General features: G+C 40.6%; 2 protein-coding genes across 2 annotated transcripts; both read right to left on the bottom strand.

Moving 5' to 3' along the window:
• Window positions 1-50: 50 nt before the first annotated feature.
• LOC131891324 (collagen alpha-2(VIII) chain-like) lies at window positions 51-2,024 on the bottom strand. Its single transcript, XM_059240851.1, has 3 exons — window positions 1,164-2,024; window positions 377-559; window positions 51-313 (listed from the first exon to the last, which is right to left on the bottom strand). Exons 1-3 carry the CDS (start codon window positions 1,948-1,950, stop codon window positions 51-53), a joined length of 1,233 nt encoding a protein of 410 aa, XP_059096834.1. The 5' UTR covers window positions 1,951-2,024.
• A 16,699-nt stretch (window positions 2,025-18,723) lies between these two features.
• On the bottom strand, window positions 18,724-20,009 carry LOC131891323 (zinc finger BED domain-containing protein 4-like). Its single transcript, XM_059240850.1, has 2 exons — window positions 19,715-20,009; window positions 18,724-19,470 (listed from the first exon to the last, which is right to left on the bottom strand). Exons 1-2 carry the CDS (start codon window positions 19,934-19,936, stop codon window positions 18,724-18,726), a joined length of 969 nt encoding a protein of 322 aa, XP_059096833.1. The 5' UTR covers window positions 19,937-20,009.
• Between the last annotated feature and the right edge of the window lie 792 nt (window positions 20,010-20,801).

Below are 20,801 nucleotides of genomic sequence, written 5' to 3'. Positions count from 1 at the left end.
ACTACGTTGTTTTCTTTGTGCAATTCCCTATTTGGGAACAATTCATCCAATTAAAGAGGGCAGGCACTAGGTTTATCTTTTTGGCACAAAAATTTCCGGGAATTATCACAAGGTCTGTCATTCAGATTGACTGTGTCCACTTGCAGCACTACTCGCATACAAGTCGAGCCTACATCGTCAAAAGAAATCTCAAACCCAAAGTCGTCATGCATATAAGAGCCCTTGTTGCCTTCCCACATGACTTGGCCATCACAAGCAGAGTTTTGACACGAAACGTCAGCTTCGGCTCTGAGACCAATCCAAACCTCCATATCTAGAATAAAAAGGTAACGCTTTACATTCCAAACTCAAAGTCTATACTCCCCATGATTAATACCTCCTGTGACAGCGAAAACATTATCAGTTTCTTCTTGATTGGTCAACGTAGCCAGGAAAAACCCTTGGCCAGCGCCATCACAAAGAGCTTTGGCTTCAACAAAGGGGACTTCTCCATCAGATAAATACAGAGTGCTTCTATCTGTTTCAGTTTTTGTGTTGTCAAAGGCAGTGACATCTGGGCCTAAAATTTAATAACGAGTTATTCATCTAGTTTGCAAATGGTTGAAACTTTTTTATTAAAATGAATAAGGAAAAGTAAACTTGCCATCACAATCAATTGGTTCGGCAGCCTGAGTGTTACAATTGTTCTGTCCATTACAATTTCCTGTAATAATCGAGCCTTCAGAAGTAGGTGATCTAGATGCAGGAACACCCGGTATCCCAGGCATACCAAATGAGCCACTACCCCCATCGGATCCAGGGTTCCCTGTGAGGCCAATAGGTCCTGACATTCCAATGCTCCCACTAGAACCCTGTTGTCTAGGCATTCCAGGCAATCCTCTAGGACCTAATAATACGAGTTATTCAAATTGCAATGGGATTCCATGGAAAACAAATTATTGGTTTTGATGGGATGTAAATTAAATGTTAAGCATAATTTTAAGGTTGTTGCTTTTTTAATCACGATTTTAAAAGGCGCGTCAAACACCTTAGTTGCAAGTTGACATGTTAGAATGCATCTCGACTTTGCCCAATGTATTTTGTCAATTGCAAGCCAAGGAAGCAAAAGGTAACACTTTTTGCTTCATTACAAATCTCAACTAAAATCTTTTCCCAAAACTCACCATCTTGTCCGTTTAGTCCATTTGGTCCGGAAACGCCTTGACGACCAGGGAACCCGGGCAACCCACTTGATCCAATTGCCCCAGGTAATCCATTTAAACCAGGCATGCCAGTTGATCCAGATGCCCCATCAACTCCAGGAAGTCCATCACTGCCCCTAACACCATTAGCTCCATTGATACCATCACGTCCACTTGATCCTGTAGGGCCATGTTGGCCAGGATCTCCGCGTGAGCCAGACCCTCCAATGGGTCCATCTTTTCCATTGGAGCCATTTTGTCCATGTTTTCCATTGGTTCCTGGTCTGCCCACTAACCCAGGGGATCCAGGTAAGCCTGGCGATCCGTTAACGCCTGATGGGCCTGGAGTACCAGCCGCGCCAGGGACGCCTGCTTCCCCGTCCTTACCAGAAAAGCCAAAGTTGCCTGGTCTTCCAGGTATGCCAAACGCTCCGTTGATGCCAATTATTCCTGTTGGCCCTGGCGCTCCAGGAGCCCCGTTTTGGCCATCGGCTCCAATGGCTCCCATCAAACCCGGCATTCCTGGTTGTCCAGTTGAACCAATGCCACCAAAACTTCCGCTTGCTCCCGGAGGCCCTCTAGCCCCCCCTACTCCAAGGGACCCATGAGCGCCTGGTGTTCCGTTTGGTCCAGCAATGCCTGGCGGACCAACTGTCCCGGGGGTGCCTGGTATTCCGTTACGTCCAGGTTGACCTGAATTACCCGGAATTCCTGGAGGTCCAGGTAATCCGGTGAGGCCTGTTGGCCCATTAGACCCAGGCTGGCCCATAACCCCAAGTAAACCACCTCGACCAGGATACCCAGTAGGGCCAGGATATCCAGCTGGGCATTCACAAAATTGGCGAGGTGATCGATGGATTTGAGGTCTATTAGCAATCAAAATCGCGATCATCGATTTAAGTTCGTTCTGAAATTGTTTTAACAGTTTAATGTGCTTTAAGTGACTTGACTTGATAAACACAACTGAGCCTTTTTCAATTACAAGTTCGTCCATTTTACAAAGCAAAAGTTGTTCCTTTTATTTGCTTGACAAAGAAACATATTTAGAGCTCTTGCCATTTGAGTAAACCCCTAACCAGATATTTCTACCACTGTTATAACTTCATTAGTCTGAAGATAGGATTTGACACTTTGGACCAAGAAATCTTGCTTGCAGAAATTAAAGATTACGGTGACATTAACTATTTGTGGTAGGAAACAATTAGTTAAGGTTGACGGATCCCTTAGTGACATACATGATGTCAATTCGGGTGTCCCTCAGGGCTCCATTTTGGGTCCTCTCCTTTTCATGATCTATTCTTATGCTGATGATACAAAATTGGTAGTTGGTAGGAATGGTCAGAACTCCCGTTGTCGGTTAGAGGTCCTAGACCAAATCTACTCTTGGGTTGCTGCGAGTAACATGGCACTGAATGGAATAAAATTCCGCTCAATGACCTTTGGGTCGACGCCATCAGACACTCCATTGTTAGATGATGAAGGTAAGGACATTGAGCAGGTCTCATCTATGAAAGATCTAGGTGTAGTCCTCCAAAATAATGGAAAGTTCAATGAGCATATCCAGTTGAAAGTTGGTAAAGCTTTTCAAACATGTGGTTGGATATATCGCACGTTTAAGTCCAGAGATAGTAACACGGTGCTAACTCTGTGCAAGCCGATTGTTCAGCCGCATCTTGAATATGCCTCGCCCATTTGTGTCCCAATTAGTTCAGCAGGTTTGTAAAAGGTCGAGCAGGTCCAAAGATGTTTTACCAGGAACATAGAAGGCATGAGACAACTCTCGTATTGGGAGAGGCCTGAACGGTTGGGATCCGCAAGAAAAAGAGTGAGGCCAACCAACTCTTGGAGATCACTTTACCTAAAACCCCAATACGTACGGACAGAAAAACACTTTGACATTTCGTAGCGAACTTGAAAAAATGAAAAGGTAGTGTGGTAATTAGTTTGGGAAGTTGGCAGAGTGGTTTAAATGAAGTAAACTGAAATGAACTCAAAACAAGTTCAATATGATGATGTCCCTGAACACTTTTAGAAGAGGCGTAAATCTTGATTTTGATCGAGGGCACATTGCCAATTAAATTTAGCAGATCGGGACAGGGCGCAACGAAGAATCTATGAAATTTCTGGGGTAATTATTGACAGTAAAATGTAACGGAAAGGTCGAATTTTGAAACGATTTGCGAATGTGAGCCAAATCTTGTTCTCTCTATTTACGCAAAAAAACGTTTTGCCCCAAACTACCCGTCTTGTAATACATAATGCTCTTATCCAGAGCAAATTTAAGGATCGAGTGTTTTAGCAATGCTATATTAGTCAACAAATGAACCATACAAGAGAGAAAGGTTTTGAGGTGAATAAACATTGCCGAGATAAAAGCCGACGAGAGGGCAAAATTTAGAAAAACTCAACGTCCGAAAAGTCAATGACATGGGCGTGGCGAAACGGAGCCATGTGTTTCGTTGCCAAAAGTACTTTATTCACAAGAGTGTGAGCAGCTCAACTTTAGGATGCAAATCTACATTTCCTTGCCATTGATTCAACTAAACTGGCACCAAAAGCTATCAGACTTCCATTTTGCTGAAACCTGAGGGAGGAGACGTGGTGTTGTGGTTAGCGCAGTTTCCTATTATGAGAGAGGCCCCTGATTCGAATCTCCTCCCCGACCTTTCTCAAGGAAACTTTTAGACGCTAGCTACTCCCACAGACTGAGAACCAAAACTAATACCAGACTTGACATTGCCTATCGGAATTTGGACATGGATGATGTGAAGGCTGGCTTCGCTGGCTGGGCGAGGTGCACCCTCCGACCCTAACACCCCTAACCAAAAAAAAATGAAACCGAAAGAGTAAGTCTTGGATCGAGAAAAAGTCCTATTAAACTACAAAAGTTGTACCTTTTGTCGATCTAAGACCCGTTCCTTGGTTCAAAAAACTGGGCTCTTAAATGTGTTTCACACTTTCACAATCTCAAAAATAACCCCTAAAGACATTGCAACGAGGGATTGGTTATGATTGAGAGAAACTCGTTCTTTCTTGACCGGTGATGGTTTGACATTGGAAAAAACCTTGTACACTATATTTTGGATCATTATCCCTGCTATTGTTTTCTTTGAATAAGTTTTTTGATGCCTCATTCCTCCTCATAAGCTACCACTGCGTATATAGGAAGAACAGACATTTTCTGCAAACAAATCATTTGCCTATGGCTCCCTTTGCTTTCTTCCGTTCTAAGGAACCATATTCCTTATGTGAAAGCGAGAATTTTGGCGATTGTTGGGAGGATCAATATCAATAGTGACCAACTAGACCGACCGACCTACCAGAATCAGTTCATTTTGTTGTGGCTTGTCTGAAAGTTTCGTCTTTTTTAGCATAGCTCTCAAGTTCTTCAGCAACATGGGCCTCTGGGTCTTCCAAATTTGCTGATGAATTGGGGAATGCACCGATTCAGCTTCTTTCCACAAACATCCAAATAGAGCTGGTAGCACGAAATAAACGACGAGCCCCACCAAGCCTCCATTTCGCATGGTGAAGAAAGTTGAATACATCTAGAGGTAACACCTAGTAATCGAATGAGCTTCTCAAACCGAGGAGGGCGCGTGTCAAATAAGGACTACATCGCGACCCGGTTTAACATGGACAAGAATGTCTTTCATGGGCGATTCAATGGGCCCGACAGAGGGCTGCAAAGGGGCCAAATAATGGAGAACAGTTATCCGATTTTACTTTGGTGGGCAGTCCGTACTGGTGGAACCAGTCCAATAGGACCGCCACACTGCCGCCGTGGAGGTTGAGAACAAGCACCCCGTGAAAGCGTTGCCCAAGTAGCGATCAACCATGACCAAGTATGACGTGCCATTAAGTCAAACAATTCAACCACAACCGACTCCATTTGCTGTAACACAACTTTGGGCAGGATTGGTTCTGCCTCTTGGCTTGTCAGAACTGCCACGCAATCAGGGCAAGATTGTTGCAGTTTATATAAAATTTATTCCAAGTACCGATCTAATGAGAAACAATCTCGTATTATCGAATGCTAATAATAAAAACAATAATAATAATAATAATAAATCCTTATTGTGACTCTCGGTGATGTCTTGGCGTGAAAAAAAATAAATGATTTATATACATTGTCCGCTTGCAGGAAAAGGGATTCTACAAAACAAAAGGTAGTTATTTTATGCTATACCTTTTCAAGAGCATTTATGGGTTTATTCCAAAACCAGGTTTTAGGGTCAATTCTAGTGACTGTAGAGGCTGAATGTGCGTTCTAAGAGCCCCTCTAAGCCTTCAAGAATCCAGGCTTAAAACTATGAAATCCACTTCTCTTGTTTCTCAGGCCCCCTCATAGAACAATTTGCTCCTCTCTAATTTGCGTAGGGAATACGTAGGCCTTGTTGATCCCGTGGCATCTTTCAAATCAGATTTGGATAAACTTTTATGTGGCGCTCCAGATCAAAACCGCCTTCAAGGGCCACCTTGTTCTTCCAACTACAATTCGTCAGTAGATTAAATATCATATCAAGATTCATAGGTTGAAAGATAAAATATTAGCTTTCATTTTAAATTTATTGAGGATTACGTTCTATGTGGCTGCTATGAAAGCCAATTAAAACCAATTCAAACCCTCAAGAATAAACATTCATAACCATCAATTTCGTCGTTGCTCATTTTTTTATAAAACGAACTCTGCTACTGGTAAATGCCTTAACAAGAGAATAAATGTAAAACAAATAAACAAGCAGACATGCAAAACGTTTCATTATGTTTGTTCTAGACACAACAAAAAGCCCGGTAGCCACAAAAAAAAGCCACTTTTGTTGCAAAAATATTTCAATCACAAAAAGCAACAAAAAAAATAATATGCGCACACTCGAGACAGTGGTGGGCTTAGGAAGAAGACCGCCGAAAATTCATTTCTGCACGAATTCCTGAGAGATATTAGCGTCAGAATCCTTGCCTGAAACTTGATTTTCCAAAATTGATAGTATCAGAGGCAGGGATGAGAAATCATGAATAAGCCTTTTTTGACCAGGTGTAGCAAAACGGTGGCAGAAAGTGGCAAAAATTCCTGCAAAACGGATTTTTGCCAATGATGATATAAATTGGAAGGGAAATCAATAAATCCCGTGTTTGACCTCCAGACAGAAAATGGTGGCAGTAAGTGGCAGAAACTCCTTCAAAGTCGATTTTTGACGTTGCTGATCTTAACAAGATTAAAGGTCAATGAAAGAGAAAAAAAGGTCCAGAATGTCGCGGAAGTGATGCCCCATACCACCGCAACTGTGACCTGAATATTTTTCAATACTTTAAGGGAATTCCTTCAATTCGAATCAGCGATGTAGCCAAAAAAAATAAATAGAACGAGCTTAATAAAATGTTGAGAGGGGCAGGAAAAGATCAAGTTTAAGGTGGCACCAGATCGTAACAATTCACTAAACATCTTTACTAAAAGTCGTTCCACGACACTATGCAACAATTTTGCAAAAACACTTCAATCTATCGAATTGCTTGGAAAAATCTATGGTAAAAGGGACTTCCCATACTACACTGGACAAGCATTTCCTACTGTAACCATTTGGCAGGCCACTCCATTAAGATCAGGCACAAACTAAGATCGAACTTTCGTTGGCAGGGTATTTGCTCAGGCAGAAGAAAAAGTGCCACTATCGTCACCACCGACATTATCAATCATGAAGTTTACATAAAGAAATGTCTCAAAAGAAACAAGCAAAAAAGATTATTAAGTTTTTGTGATTTCTCGGAAAGTAATGTCTTTTGCGAGATGTTTGCACTTCAGTGTGACGTAATTATTCTTATACTATTGCTATTGTGTCTTTTTGTGATCTCCAGAATTGGGCTCGATGCTGCAGCTTAGGACGCTTGTTCTCAAGAGTTGGTTAGGCAAGACATGAGCCCAAGTTTTAAAACTGAAGGAGTGAATCTTAGATCGAGAAAAGTCGTACTATACTACCTAAGTTGGATCTTTTCTTGATCTAAGATTCACTCAATAGTTTTAAAAACCTGGGCTCTGAGATCGAATCCGTGAACCGAGGTTGTTAAGCTCGGTGTGACGTGTTAATCAATTGCGTCATTCCATCCCCACATTAAAGATCTTTATTCACTCTGGGATTTGATTTTAAAACTATGTCTGCTATATAAATCGTTTTGGCAGAGAATGACATAGGGTCAGTGTCCCCTGAGGAAAGCCCAATCAGTACAACGGCTCGAATTGGAACAATTAAATTTCAATTTAAACGTCCTCGTCCATTTGATAAGGAGAGTTGATGATGCAAGACAAGCTAAATCTTGGAGAGAAACCCATTTTGGTTTGGTCTCGGGACTTGAAACCAAAACTAGATAGTGAGGCGTGCACTTTCACCTTTCGCAAAACTGGTATACGAACAGGTCTACCCCAACCTAATATTACCTGCACACGCACAACTTCAACAAAAAATGATTGCCCAACAGTTTCATTTTTACACACACACACACCCCACCCCACACACCCAAATAGAGGCTTGATTTCATCGGTATCTTGCGATAATTAGCAGATCTGCTAATTATAAAAAATGGAATCAAAAGTCTAGATTGAAACCAATGTTTGCTAAGGAAGGGATGTCCCAAGCATCTCTAGTCCAAACAAAGCTCAAAGATGCATGGCTTAGAACTGCAGTGACGGGCCAAGCAAAACGCCTTGAACAAGTATTTACCCGTGCCTCGCTCTCCTTTTCTGATGTCTTGAAGCTTACTCTCCAAGAACACTTGAACCTAATATTGATTGAAAGCTTCACATAGGCATTACTAACTTCAAGTAACTTGCGAACTATTTCTTCAGGTAGCTCAGATTGAGGGAACAGGTTAGGGAAAGCAATGTCCAAACTAGCTACCTTTTTGGACCTGTTGTAGTCTGTTTAATGCCAAGATGTCTTGAATTGGCAATCTAGCTTCTTATAGCTCAAACTCTAGAAATACAGCACTGCGGGTTGGATTTGATAAGGTGTTACAGAATTTGCTTTGGCCACAGTAACTATATGGCTGGACCGTTTGCTTTGAAAGCCAGTGCCCCAATCGCCAACGGCATTAACTTAACATTGAAACCATAACAACACTTGCTGAAAAGCAGCTTTTTGAAGAACGGAAACCAACGTTAGCAAGTCATTTCAAGGGACAGTACTGACCATGCCAGGGGTGAGGCTGGAAGTGGGTGTTTTCAGTAAACATTTTTAGCCAACAGTGGCCAATTTGACTAATCTTTTTTTTACTGAAAGGGAGTTCATCGGTTGGAAGAACCTAAATCCAGAATCTGGTGTGTCTAGAGCAATTTTCAAACAAGCAATACATGCTTTCGTTTGTAACACTTAATCCCTTCCATTCTGTAAGTGCTTTTTTTCGCAAGTTTTTTTATAAAAATATATTTTCCTAGCTTTATTTAGCTCCTATTTTGCAAAATTTAATATACTATTTTTAGAGCTCTAGTTAAGACCATTCCTAAGAGCAGGCAATGAACTAGTTTATTAAATAGGGGTTGGTAAACCTTGGTGTTAGTGGTGAAACATATTGTTTGAGAATTCGGGATGCCAATAAACCTTTGACAATAACGGCTTCACGAGATCTTTACACTACGAAAAAACGAGTTTAAGGAAAACAGAAAAACGCAGTTTGAAAAAAAAATCGATGTTACATCTTGTTGATAGCGAACTTTAGTAATCTCAGGTCGTGTTTTCTCGCAACTTTTTATTCAATTTCATCATCAGTGAAAGGCCTAAATTGGATTTCAGTTTTCCAGCTTTTTTCGATTTCATTTTTTCGATAAATCGGGAGCCCTTGTTCCAAGCATGAAGTAGGTTATATCTTGAAAAATATCAGGATTGCAACAAGTAGTATTGAAATGTTGGCAAGGCTGAATAACCCCGATCAAATAGTACAATTACCAACTGCTGAAGTATCAAAAGACGACAATTACGCCAAGGTGCAAATTGACGTCTATTCGTGAAAATCATCGGCATCAAACCTTCTAATTGTATGATGATTTGGAACCAAAACCTTCTATTTTGGGGAAATTTGGAATAGCAACTTGAAAACCACCAATACTGCAAAAAAGCTAAATATTTCACGATTTAATTATCTTTTTCTTTAGATTTTATAATTGGTACAAGCACAAACCACTGAAAATTATGGACGTACCTCGACCAAGACTAGCCATAACAAAAAGCCAATTCAGCCGCAATTACATTTAGGATGTCTGTAGAAGCTTTGGTCCGATTTGTTAGTAAAGTTATCATGGGCTGCCAGACATATTTTGAAAATTGCGTTTTCTGGAGCTTCAAGAAAAGTAAGGACACGGCGAACCTACAACATGACATGACTAACATTTTCATTAGCCTATGTCACAAGGTACGAACTTGCGTTGCCACTATTGTCCTTTTGAACAATTGTGGTGACAAATTTCCTCCAAATAACTCTCAAGTACACAGACAGTGCTACATTTCAATGGACCTCTAGTCGTCAACTAAAGCCCCAATTGGGCTGAAACTTGCCATGATATAGATCTTGTGGAGAAAAAAGTTGTGGCTTAATTGCAACCAGATTTAATAAATGTGTGGAGCTGATTGCCCGAGCCAAGGTCTTTACGTAATTCGTCGTTCTTGCTTCAATCTGATATCACGACTCATGAAGTCCAGGTCTTACAAAATAACTTAGTTTTTGTCATCTTACCCAATTTTTTGCTAAGGGTAGAATTGTATGGTTTCAAGACAGCTTGATCCACGACAACTCGATCCACCAGACAACTCGATCCACGACAACTCGATCCACGACACCTCGACCCAGAGGACAACTCTGCCTACAGGACAAGTCGACCCAGTGGACCACTCGACCCAGTGGACCACTCGACCCAATGGACCACTTGACCAAGTGGATAACTCAATCCGGTGGACAATTTTACCCAACAGAAATTAAACACAATGTGCTGGTTTACCAATAGTTCATACTTAAGGAGAAACAAAATTGAAACTGGGATGTAAAACATGTCAAAATTTGAAAAGCGTTATTCAAAACAAGATTTGATATTTAAAAGCAAGTTCATTCCTGTTTTGGAGCTCACTGAGAACAGTTTTTTTGCGGATTTCCTTACCGCTGCTGGGATTGGAATCCCAGCAGTTCAAGACGAGAAATTTATTCATTTATTTATTTTTTTTCAAGGGCTAGCCAGATCAGCCAACACTAATTCGTTGGTCGATCAAATAATAAATATAAATAAGTAAAAGTTAAGTAAAATGAATAATCTTCTCGTCTTGAACTGCTGGGATTCCAATCCCGGTAGCGGTAAGGAAGTCCGCAAAAAAGAAAATCGTCAAGCAGAGAGCAGTTCGTTATTCAAGATCTAAAACGGCTTTTATTTACGTTCGGGGAAATATAAGGAGATATGCCATAGAGCTGGGAAAGTTCCATGCCAATGGCCAATGGCCAATGGCCTCGTTGCCATTTGTCATTTTGAAAAGGGAAGCGAGCTCATAATTGGCTTTGCCCTTCTTGTCTCATCTTCAAAATCTTTGAGTTGGAATGTAAAGTGAACTTTATCAGATTGCCACTTATTTGGTCTATAAATTTCAAGCATTAATAAAATGAAATAATCCTTTCTGTGGCAGGAATCACCACCGTTAAATACTCTAAGGGAAACAAATTCATCTCACTCCAACCTTAAGGTTCGAAACCTTCTCCAAGTGATCTGTTGAATATGATGGCGAATGTGATATCTAGGGCTTGGAAAAAAAGTTCTAAAAAAATAATCACTAAAAACTGTTTTTAAAAGTACGAGTTACTTCTTTTTCACAGCGAAAACATTTCTCTAACGCATAGGTATGGGCTTGATTAAATGCAAAAAGACGCGTAAAAAGACATCATGAAACTAATTTTGCACATTTTTTGACGTAACGAACTAAGGTATCAAGATAATTAATCATTTCAAAATTTTTTGAAGTGGGACCAGCAAATGAATCCCCTAAAGCATCAAGGTTACTGGACGAATTTTTATTACTCTGGGTACATTGTCTCAGTTACTACTCAGGGTGAAGAGACCCAGGCAAAAAAAGCAAGTATTTCTGTAATTGCCAAAAAGATGAATAATTTGATGGCATCTGTCTCTACCTCACTTTTAGGCTGTTCTAGGTCTTTCCCTGAGTTCCATATTCAGATATCATCCTCATGCATGACAACCATTGGGAGGAGTTGTGGTGTAGTGATTTCTTTCCCGGACATTATGTGATCCATGTCACTCACTATATATAAGATTTTGATTTTTTTTTCTTTTTTAATTTGCCAAAAACAACACATAAGCATTATAATTCAATAAAGGGGAATCGGCCCAATCGGCCCTTTCTTTGCCGGAGACTGACTCACAAGGCGCCCTCTGAAGTGCAGAACGTAAACCATTTTTCGTGCAGCGTAGTGGTGCTATGGAATTTGGAAGTGGACGATGTGATGGCTGGCTTGGCTGGCCGGGCGAGGCTCACCCCTCCAACCCTCGCACCCCAAACCCAAAACAAAAAAGACCATGTACTNACACCTTGGTTCGAAATTCCTGGGAGATAAGAACGAGAGCAAACTCAATGCGTCTGTTCTCAGCGAGGGTTTGTTTTTCAATCTTTATTTTTTTATTTGGTTTCTCACGGGCTTTTCTAACCACTACGGGGAATCTAATCCGCAGCACTATTGAAATGAAAAGTTATAATTCGTCTATGTATTGCATTTTTGGATTTGGATTTTGCTCGATAACTGGCCTCTCGCTCCGTACTTGACGTTCACAATTGACTTTACCTTTATTGTCATTTTATAGGCCAAAGTACTTTGTTGTAGTTATATGTCAAAAATAATTTTTTTCCGTGACTTTGGTGGGAGTGGGGATATTTGTTTTCTCAAAATAATTTATCAAATATACCCAAAAAAGCAATCCCCATTAGCTTATGCCTTGCCTTCAGTAGAACGTAGCTTTGTTGATAAGAGGGATTTTTTACGGTTGGAGAGGATGGTCCAAGATCTTGTGAACTTGGTCCGTCAAAAGGGGCTATATTTGAACTTACATTGTCTGATTTCTAAAAAAGACAGCACAAAAGTTAAGATCTTAGAAGAACTAGCCGTTGAGAAAGAGATTGCATTCATATAACAGAAACCTGACTTCGGCCAGGGGTCTTAGATAGAGAACTAACCATAGTTGGTTTCAACTTAGTTCGTTGTGCTAGGATACGCCCTGATAATCCCATATTCCCACATGGAGGTGTATGCCTATATGTTAGGTTGCATCTTTCAAGTCCGACTTGGACAAAAACATTTTTGATAACATTCCAGATCAACCCTACATTCAAGGACTAGCTCGGTCTGCCAACTCAAAGTCGTTGGTGGACCAAATATCGCATAAAAATTGAAAGGCAACAAATAGACCAATTATAACCTATCATTTTAATAGTACTGAGGATTGCATTCCCTGTAGCGGTTAGAAAAGCCCGTGAAAAACCAAGAACAAATGCCATTGAAATTCTTTTAGCAAGAGATAAATCAGATGTGCCTCCTTCTTATGGCCAACCTTGGTCTGATAAGGCGAGGGGTTCATGATGTTTTGTTATGTGATCATGGCGAGAATGTTCCTTACTCACAATGACGAGCAGACAAGAAAGGCATGGACCAAAATATTGATTTCAATTGCCAGAGGTGTGAAAAATGTGGGCTAATGAAAATAGTTTGCTCGTTGAATCGTCAATCTAACCCGATTTTTGGTATTAGTGTGAAATTCGATAAACCTTTACGAGACCTTAGCTCATCATTAAATCTTTACCCTTTTTAGCTTATTCTTATTTTTTCCTAAACTAGCGGTTAAGAGAGAGCGAATCTAGGTTCAGCTAAGTTAGAGCGAATCTAGGTTCAACTAAATTGGAGCTTACATCTGCAATTTTTCTGGCAAAATTAGAATTACTGTAAGTAAAAACTCAAATAGAAGAGGAACTTACTGGAAATGCTCAAAGGTTGGGTTAAAGACCTCGGGAGATCTTGAGGACTTAGATGGGATGTGAGTGAGCAGGTTGGCTCGCGTATACGGACTGAATATTCGCTTCAATCAATTGGACAGTTTATAAGCAAGCTATGTTCGTTTACAAGTGTTCTTGATTCTACTACATATCAGAACACACAGATACATATACACACGGATTTGCGCGACTACAGTGAAGCCTTTAACGGTAAAATAAGCACCGTTCCCGATGAAGGTTATGTGCGTTATCTTTTTATTCTTATTACTTTTCTTCCAAAACCGGTTGTGTGTAAGATTACCTAAATAGCCGTTCCATTCTGGCTTTCCCTGTCCTGGAAGAAAACCTGAAACCACGTTATTTCTTTTTGGTGTCCAAAAAACATTAAACATTTTTTCCTTTATCTCGCCTAAAACAATCGAAAGAGCTCTTTTTAAGAGTATGAGCAGACATCTGTTTCGGATTAGGTTTAGGAATAGGGTCGGCTCTAAAACTATGGAATGGAGCTAACCTATTTCTCGGCTTTCTTTGCGTCTCTGCTGCGTGGACAGAGGTACACCGTACGTTGAAGCACGTCTTTAGTAGTGATGGGATCAAAAAAATTTTCAAAATCAGGATCACCAGAAAGCTAGGAAAATAAAAGCACGGGCCATTTCTAACGTATCGTAGAATATTAGGCTTGACCAAAAAGGTGACCCTGGTTTGATGGAAGAAAAATCAGGGTTACTTTTTGTGATTAACTAACGGGTTTTCGATATTCCGCTAGTGATGCCGTATGCCATTGAAAATGTAAATTGGTAGCCCTAGTTGCAACCTCCGGTGATTTTTTGTTTGATCCCCATCAGTAGTCTTTAGTCTCATAGACTGACGGCACATGTAAGGATGGAAAAAAGGACAATCCACCTTCGAACATCCTCTATTCATATTGTACTTCTTAAGGCCGAACTTTTTGGGGTGGTCAAAGTGACAGCCTTTTCCTTCTTCAGGACAAGGCTGCTTCCGATAAAAAGGACAGACCGTTTTCTCTGCAACTGCAACTGCCTTTTCCCGCTCTTTTTCAAGAGGAGATACTATTTCAACCTCTACATTGGTCAAATCAGTCCACTTCTCAACTACTGGGTGAGCTTGTTCAAGCAGCACCCTGGTCTGATCCTGAGTTTTAAGGACCAATAAAATTAAACCACAGCACTACGAACTTTACACATAACAATTCGGAACGAAATATACTACAATGCAACATCAGAGATAAAACTGCTAAAGCTAAACATGAACATAAATGCGCAATAAACGTATTAGGTTTTACAGTAATTGCGTCTTACCAAAGAGCCGTAAAAAACCAACCTAGCTGAGTGAATAAATGGCAATACATGTTTACTATAAATATTAATGCATAGTTTTCAATGATAAACTGGTCTGGTACTTGATCCTCATTTGGCCTGCGTGATTGCAACGCTGAAGGGCCAAAAATAACACGTGATATAAGAAGTGATAACAAATTTGCTAACCTCTACTATGCTGTGAAATTTGAGTTGCTTGGACATAAACTCAGTTTGAGCACTCAAGGTTCGTAGTTTAGAGGAGGTTCTGACCAGAACCAGTTGTTGGATGACTTGCTACTTCTGGCTGGGTTGCCTCAAAAACCATCCTCAGATGCTTTGGCCACACCTGCCCTTGTATATCGCACTTGGAAATCTGTGTGAAAGCTCTCTCCATCCAAGCTTTGGACTGGTCAATCACGAGGTAAAAGGGTAGATACAGGATGAAGGAGCATTTCCCGATGGTCGTAGCTCGTCCATTAACTGTAAGGAAAAAACTCCTGGTATAATCCAACCAAGAAAACACTCATCAGATACGTTGTAGCGTCAAAATTCTCATTTCGCTTGGTAATTATGGCCAAAAAATAGCTTGTCCAAACTGGACATGTCTTTAGCATAAACTTCACTTTGTCCTTGCTCATGAACTTTGACATAACAACCCTATTGGAGCACAGAAATTCGAATTATATCGAAGCAAAATTAAAAAAAAAGGATAGTTCTCAATTGATATGCTTTCCCATCTATTTCTCAAATTCTCACATTAACAAAATATGCCCGGCTTTTTAAATTAGATGTAGAGATCTAGAGTTCAATATCCAAAAGAAAGAGCCGCCAAAAGTGCAACAATACGTGGAGAAAATGTACATTTCTTTACAATATTTTTACTTTTTTGTTTGAAAATGTTATAATAGTTTTGCCTTTTTCGAGGTATCTGAAATCTTTTAAGGGAATTTAGATGGAAGATGTCTTGAGCATCAGCGGACTTGAGTCCGGCAGAAGTCAGAACATTTTTCACTCGCATGAGTCCGACCTTTGCCGAATTGCCACAACACTAATACCAAGCATGACCAAAAGACTGCTGCCGAGCTTCGACAAATGGAATTTGCACCAAGGACATCAAGGAATTGTTGTAAATCAATGTGAAACAGAAGATTTGGAATATGGCAATCAAGTACGTAGTACACAAGCCAAGTGTGGATGTTTCTGTCATTTCATTAAGCAAGAGAACCTCGTTTTTGTCTTGATAGTGCAACACTATGGGGACCGAGCGTGTTTGTATAAACATTGCCTCTCTTTTTCCATTTTTTACAATTTTTTCTTTACATGCTTATATTCAAATCTAATTTTAGATCCTCTGCTTGCAACAACATTGCCAGCTGTAAATTCAAAGTTCAGCTAAAGATCTAGTGTCATTCCAAGTGCCCAACTAGAACATAGATGATTTCATGACTTATTCTAAGGAAGATCACTTCAGAAAAAAGCCTTGTTTGTTTAAGGTTACATGGAACCAGTGATGGGCATCAATGGCTAAAAAGTGAACTTGGTTGATTGTTAATCCGTTATTTCAAAACTAGCTTTCTTAATCGTTAACTTCCCACTTTTGATGATATTGTATGACATCGAAATAGTGAGAGCAGCATTAACCTCTATAGGGACGTTTAGGGGCAATTTCTGACACAGAATAGCTTACAGAAAACATTTTCTTTTCTTTCAACACATGGCTGCATTCAATGAACGAAGAAGGAATAAATATGAGATATAGATATTTGCAATTGCCAAATATTATGTAATATTTGCAATTTTTGGAGACAAAAATATTATATTTGGCCCCATTTTTGAGACAAAAAGACATAATATTTTGCCTGAAGGGATCAAATATTTTGTCGAACCCTGATGATTATGACATGCCACAAGAAGCATCTTTCTCATATTGCGTGTCATCTCATTTCTTTTTATTTAGACCGTTTGCCGGTCTTAATACATGGCAGGCATGAAATCCATCTAGTAAACGTGGGTTCCTTGAGAGTTTGTTCAGTAATTAACAATGGATATCATGAAAACTCCGAAATCTGTATCGAAATTGGTGAGAACATATCTACCCTAAGATTTACTCCATTGATGTAGATCATAGATCATGGATGTCACAAGCATGACGTCTCTGAAGCTATCGGAGGACCGTTGAGGTAACCGAATACATTTACGTAATACATTTGCCCTTCGTTCCAGAGATTTCCAAATTGACGAACCAACTTTCATTTTGAGTTCAGTAAACCTTGTCATTTGGCAGTGAATAAAAATCGAACCACAGAACATTTCATTACATACGTAGTTGACCGATCATTGTTTTTAGTGTTAGCTGAATACGGAGATTATAATATCTGGTTAAGTGATTGTTCAAATGCCAAGGTAGCTAAATATGGTTTTCTTTGTCAAAGAAACAAAAGGAAAAACTTTTGTAAAATAAAAAACACATGTTTCAAAGTAGCCCAGATAAGTATGTTGAGTCATTTGAAATACCGGGCGGTCGGAAAAAATCTTTACTTTGCTTGGATTGTCTATTGATTTGACCACTCATGGCAGCTGTGGAACTGTAAAAAGAGTATACTGTAGGTTGAGAGGAAAAGGAGAAAATGGGTACAAATGTCAAACAACGAATACAATGGAGGGGGCCACACCCATCTCGCTAACAATTCGTCTCAGGGTTTAGTAACCCATCAACTGTCCAATATGAGCCATAAAGCGCCCATAAAAAGATGAAGACTCACAATTACGGAAGTCAATGGGGAGGGCATTCCAATTTGGGACCACCAGGACAAAGCACAAACGCTCTCGACACATGAGCCTGAATCCCGGTCGGCTCAAGAGTTGATTTGTGCATGCGCGCGTAGACACAGATCCTTTATCTCTCTCCAAATACAAAAAGGCGTCAGTTTCCCCAGACTCCGAAAGGAAAACCGCACCCCGCAAGATCCCACAAAAGCTGGACCAAATCGAATTTTGCTCTCCTTTTGACAAGCTCATCGATGCCAAGGGCCTCCAAATGCCTCTGATAGCTCAACTCCTCGTGACCCCCCAAAGATTTCGTGAACCACCGTTGAACTCCTTCGACGGTTTGAATGTCCATTTGTAGTCGTTGGCTCCACACTCGTGACACAAATTCCACAATCGGGCGGACGTAGGTGGAGAACAGCTCTATGAGGAGTTTTGGAGCCTGAGACGTAAAGAATCGTTTGATCATCCAAAGAACGCCTTGCCCCTTTGATGCGACTCTAGCACAATGTTGGCTAAATTTTAGCTTGTCGTCCACTACAACTCCCAAGTCTCGTTGACTGGACACCACCCCTAAGACCACACCATTCAAGGAGTAATGGCAATTTGTCAAAGACTGCCCAAAGCGCACAACTTTTGACTTCTTTGGATTGACTAACATATTGTTGGTAATGGCCCATTCCTGGATTGCATTCAAATCTTGTTGCAGCTTTTCCAAATCCTCAGTGCACATTATAGTCGGAAATATTTTGGTATCGTCTGCAAATTTCAGGAGGTTGCGGGCTTTGGCAAGGCCATGTCGCTAACGTAAATATTGACCAAGATTGCCCCGAGAACACTGCCTTGTGGCACTCCATAACCAACCCCGGTCCGCTCAGAGTCAGTCTCATTCAAGGTTATGTAGTCAGTGTGTGCTCACAAATTTGTCTTGCGAGATCTGCCAGGGCTAAAGCCGTAATGAGTGTCATCTGGTAACCCACTGTGTGGAAGGTGATAGGACAGCCATTGCTTTGATAGTCGTTCCATGATCTTACATGCGCTAGAAGTGAGCGAAATTGGTCTGTAGCTGGATAGCCTCCAGGAGTCGCCCCCTTTGAACAAAGGATATAAGTGGCAATCTGATAAAGTTCACTTTACAAACATCAATCTATTCAAAGACAGGGATTGCAGAGGACCTACAACTGGTGACGTACTTAAGCGCCTCTGCTTACTTCATGATATTTCATGAGTGGCTCTTCGAAAGAAGGAAATGATGTAAGCTGAAATTGATTCTCTGTGATATCTGGGTTGACAGGGTGGACTCCAAAATGTTTGTAGTTCTAGTTGGGCTGAATCTGTGAGACTCCTATCTTGTTGGTTCACGAGACTGTCAATTGATTCCCACAAGCAAGATCGCAAGCGCTTTTTTGGGCTTTGCCGAGGCTCCATTGGCGTATCTTACACTTTCTGCAACTCCATATTGATCACTAACTCAAGTTTTTCCACGGCCACATCCTTCTTGACAGAGCTTTGGGATCCATTAACCTTGAAGCGGGGGTCTAACAATGTTGCGATTGCTAATTCGGTGATATCCTCCAAGGCCCCAAAGCGGCGCTTCGGATTACCACGGATGGCTTTAGCTAATTGACATTTAATTGATCCAGGATCCGATTCCTCAATGAGATGATCATATCGGAACATGAGCATTGTCGTAAGTGGAATAGCTTTTGAACCGGTGGTTAGTTTCTCCCCAGAGAGTTCCAGGGTTCCTTCAAACAGAGGCTGAAGTACCTCAACTGCTTCTCCAAGGACTTGCCAAGTGTTAGAGTCAACCACCCCAACCTTTGTGCTCATTCCCAGTTCAGTCAATAGCTCGGCCACGGCACCCCTCAGCTCTACAAGCCGCTCCATCATCTCAAATGTTGAATTCCACCTTGTTGGAACGTCTTGAATCAATTTCTTTATCCTTGTGTGGCCTCGATTTCGCTGTATATCTTCAAACTTATCCTGGACCACGGGACTCCGTTTGGTTTGCTCCACAATTTTGGAAGCGGTGTCCTTCACCTTGATGAGGGCAGGTGCATCTTTGATCGACCCTGGTGCCACAAGATTCAAGGTGTGAGCGTAGCAAGGTACCTGGCGGATATCAATGTCCCTCAATGCCTTGACTATATTGGCACCATTGTCGATCACGCCCACGACAATCTAAAAAACAAAAAATGAGCTTCTTTTATCTTCAGAGACCAATTGATAGTTATATTGAAAAGTATAACCAACTTTTTTGATAGAAAAATGTTATGTGGTTAAGAGGTTTAGTTTCGTTGACTGCTGGTTTAAGTCAAACCAACTTTGAAGTCATTTAGGGTTTGATGTTGTCATGAATTACTTGATACTAGATCAACTGAACTATAAATGCATTTTATTGAGCCTGAGCTTACTCTTTACTAACCTTGGACATGACTTCATGCTTGATTAAGATGGATCTCAATTCGTCCTCAAGTCTTAGGGAGGTGTGTCGGCCTTTGATTCTCAAGCAATCCAGTACAAAGGATTGGAGGATTGATGAATCATCATCCCAGAAATGAATGGTCAGAGCCAAATAACTTGCTGTATTCACGGACGTCCAGAGACGTGTCGTAATGCTGACCCAATTCACTTTCTCCAACTTCATTGCCAACTTGCCTTGCACTTCATTAAAAATTGTCGGAAGAAGAGACTGGGATATTGTTCGCCTTAAAGCATAGAACTTATGCTTTAAGAAGAAGAAAAATATTTCCCAATTTGGCTTACCTGAAATCAGCTACATCTGCTCCAAACAGTTTGCAAACTGATCAAGCGGAGCTGAAATTGCTGTTTGCAGCAATCTGTCATTCAAACTGCAGATTGGTCCCATCAGTACTGGCCACTTTGGCACAGTGGGCCGAGAACGACATTTTCCCGTTATAAAGGATCCCCTCGTCTTTTACTTAGGATACATTTAGATTAGGATGGAAAACCAGGATTGAGTCCGGTTTGAGGATGGAAGTAGCCCTACTTCAATCCTCAAGATTGAATCTTCGGCACATTTCCATCCCTAAACCGGTTTCAATCCGGGGATGGGATCATTTTTTCTTATGAGGATAAATCTCATGCTCAGTGTGGCCAAGCAAATTGCAAAAAAGTGCCAGTGAAGTTCACTTATTGCAATCCCTACATGAGAACTAAATACCTTGGCAATGTTCTTTTTGAAAGAAGTGTTTTCGCTACAATTTTATAGATCCATCAAGTCCTTTATCGTGGTAGTGATATTTGTATGATTCCCACAATTTTGCTTTTCTACTGCTTTTTAAGAAGTTAATGAAACGACATAGCCTACATTATCAAGACCTTTGGGTTTCAATGTATTTAACATGCCAATTCAATACTTGAAGCTATAGCAGCTTGCTGATTTGTCCTTTTTAATAATATTCTGGGTTTGTGTTTTGTTTTATTTGGCATTACGCCTGATAAAGTGGCGTTACTGCCCGGAATGATTGAACATGGTTGAGAATTAGAGT

Source organism: Tigriopus californicus, chromosome 12 (genome assembly GCF_007210705.1).
Source record: "Tigriopus californicus strain San Diego chromosome 12, Tcal_SD_v2.1, whole genome shotgun sequence".
NCBI classification, from domain to species: domain Eukaryota; kingdom Metazoa; phylum Arthropoda; class Copepoda; order Harpacticoida; family Harpacticidae; genus Tigriopus; species Tigriopus californicus.
The sequence above is the reverse complement of the archived record's forward strand: the minus strand, read 5'-3'. Positions and strand labels throughout refer to the sequence as shown.

Coding starts and splice junctions, on each gene's coding strand:
- LOC131891324 (XM_059240851.1), bottom strand. CDS start 1,950: ATGGGCCAGCCTGGGTCTAATGGGCCAACAGGCCTCACCGGATTACCT. Junction 560..1,163: donor TGGACTAAACGGACAAGATG/GTGAGTTTTGGG, acceptor ATTAAATTTTAG/GCCCAGATGTCACTGCCTTT. Junction 314..376: donor TGTTTTCGCTGTCACAGGAG/GTATTAATCATG, acceptor TTTTTATTCTAG/ATATGGAGGTTTGGATTGGT.
- LOC131891323 (XM_059240850.1), bottom strand. CDS start 19,936: ATGAAGTTGGAGAAAGTGAATTGGGTCAGCATTACGACACGTCTCTGG. Junction 19,471..19,714: donor AGCATGAAGTCATGTCCAAG/GTTAGTAAAGAG, acceptor TTTGTTTTTTAG/ATTGTCGTGGGCGTGATCGA.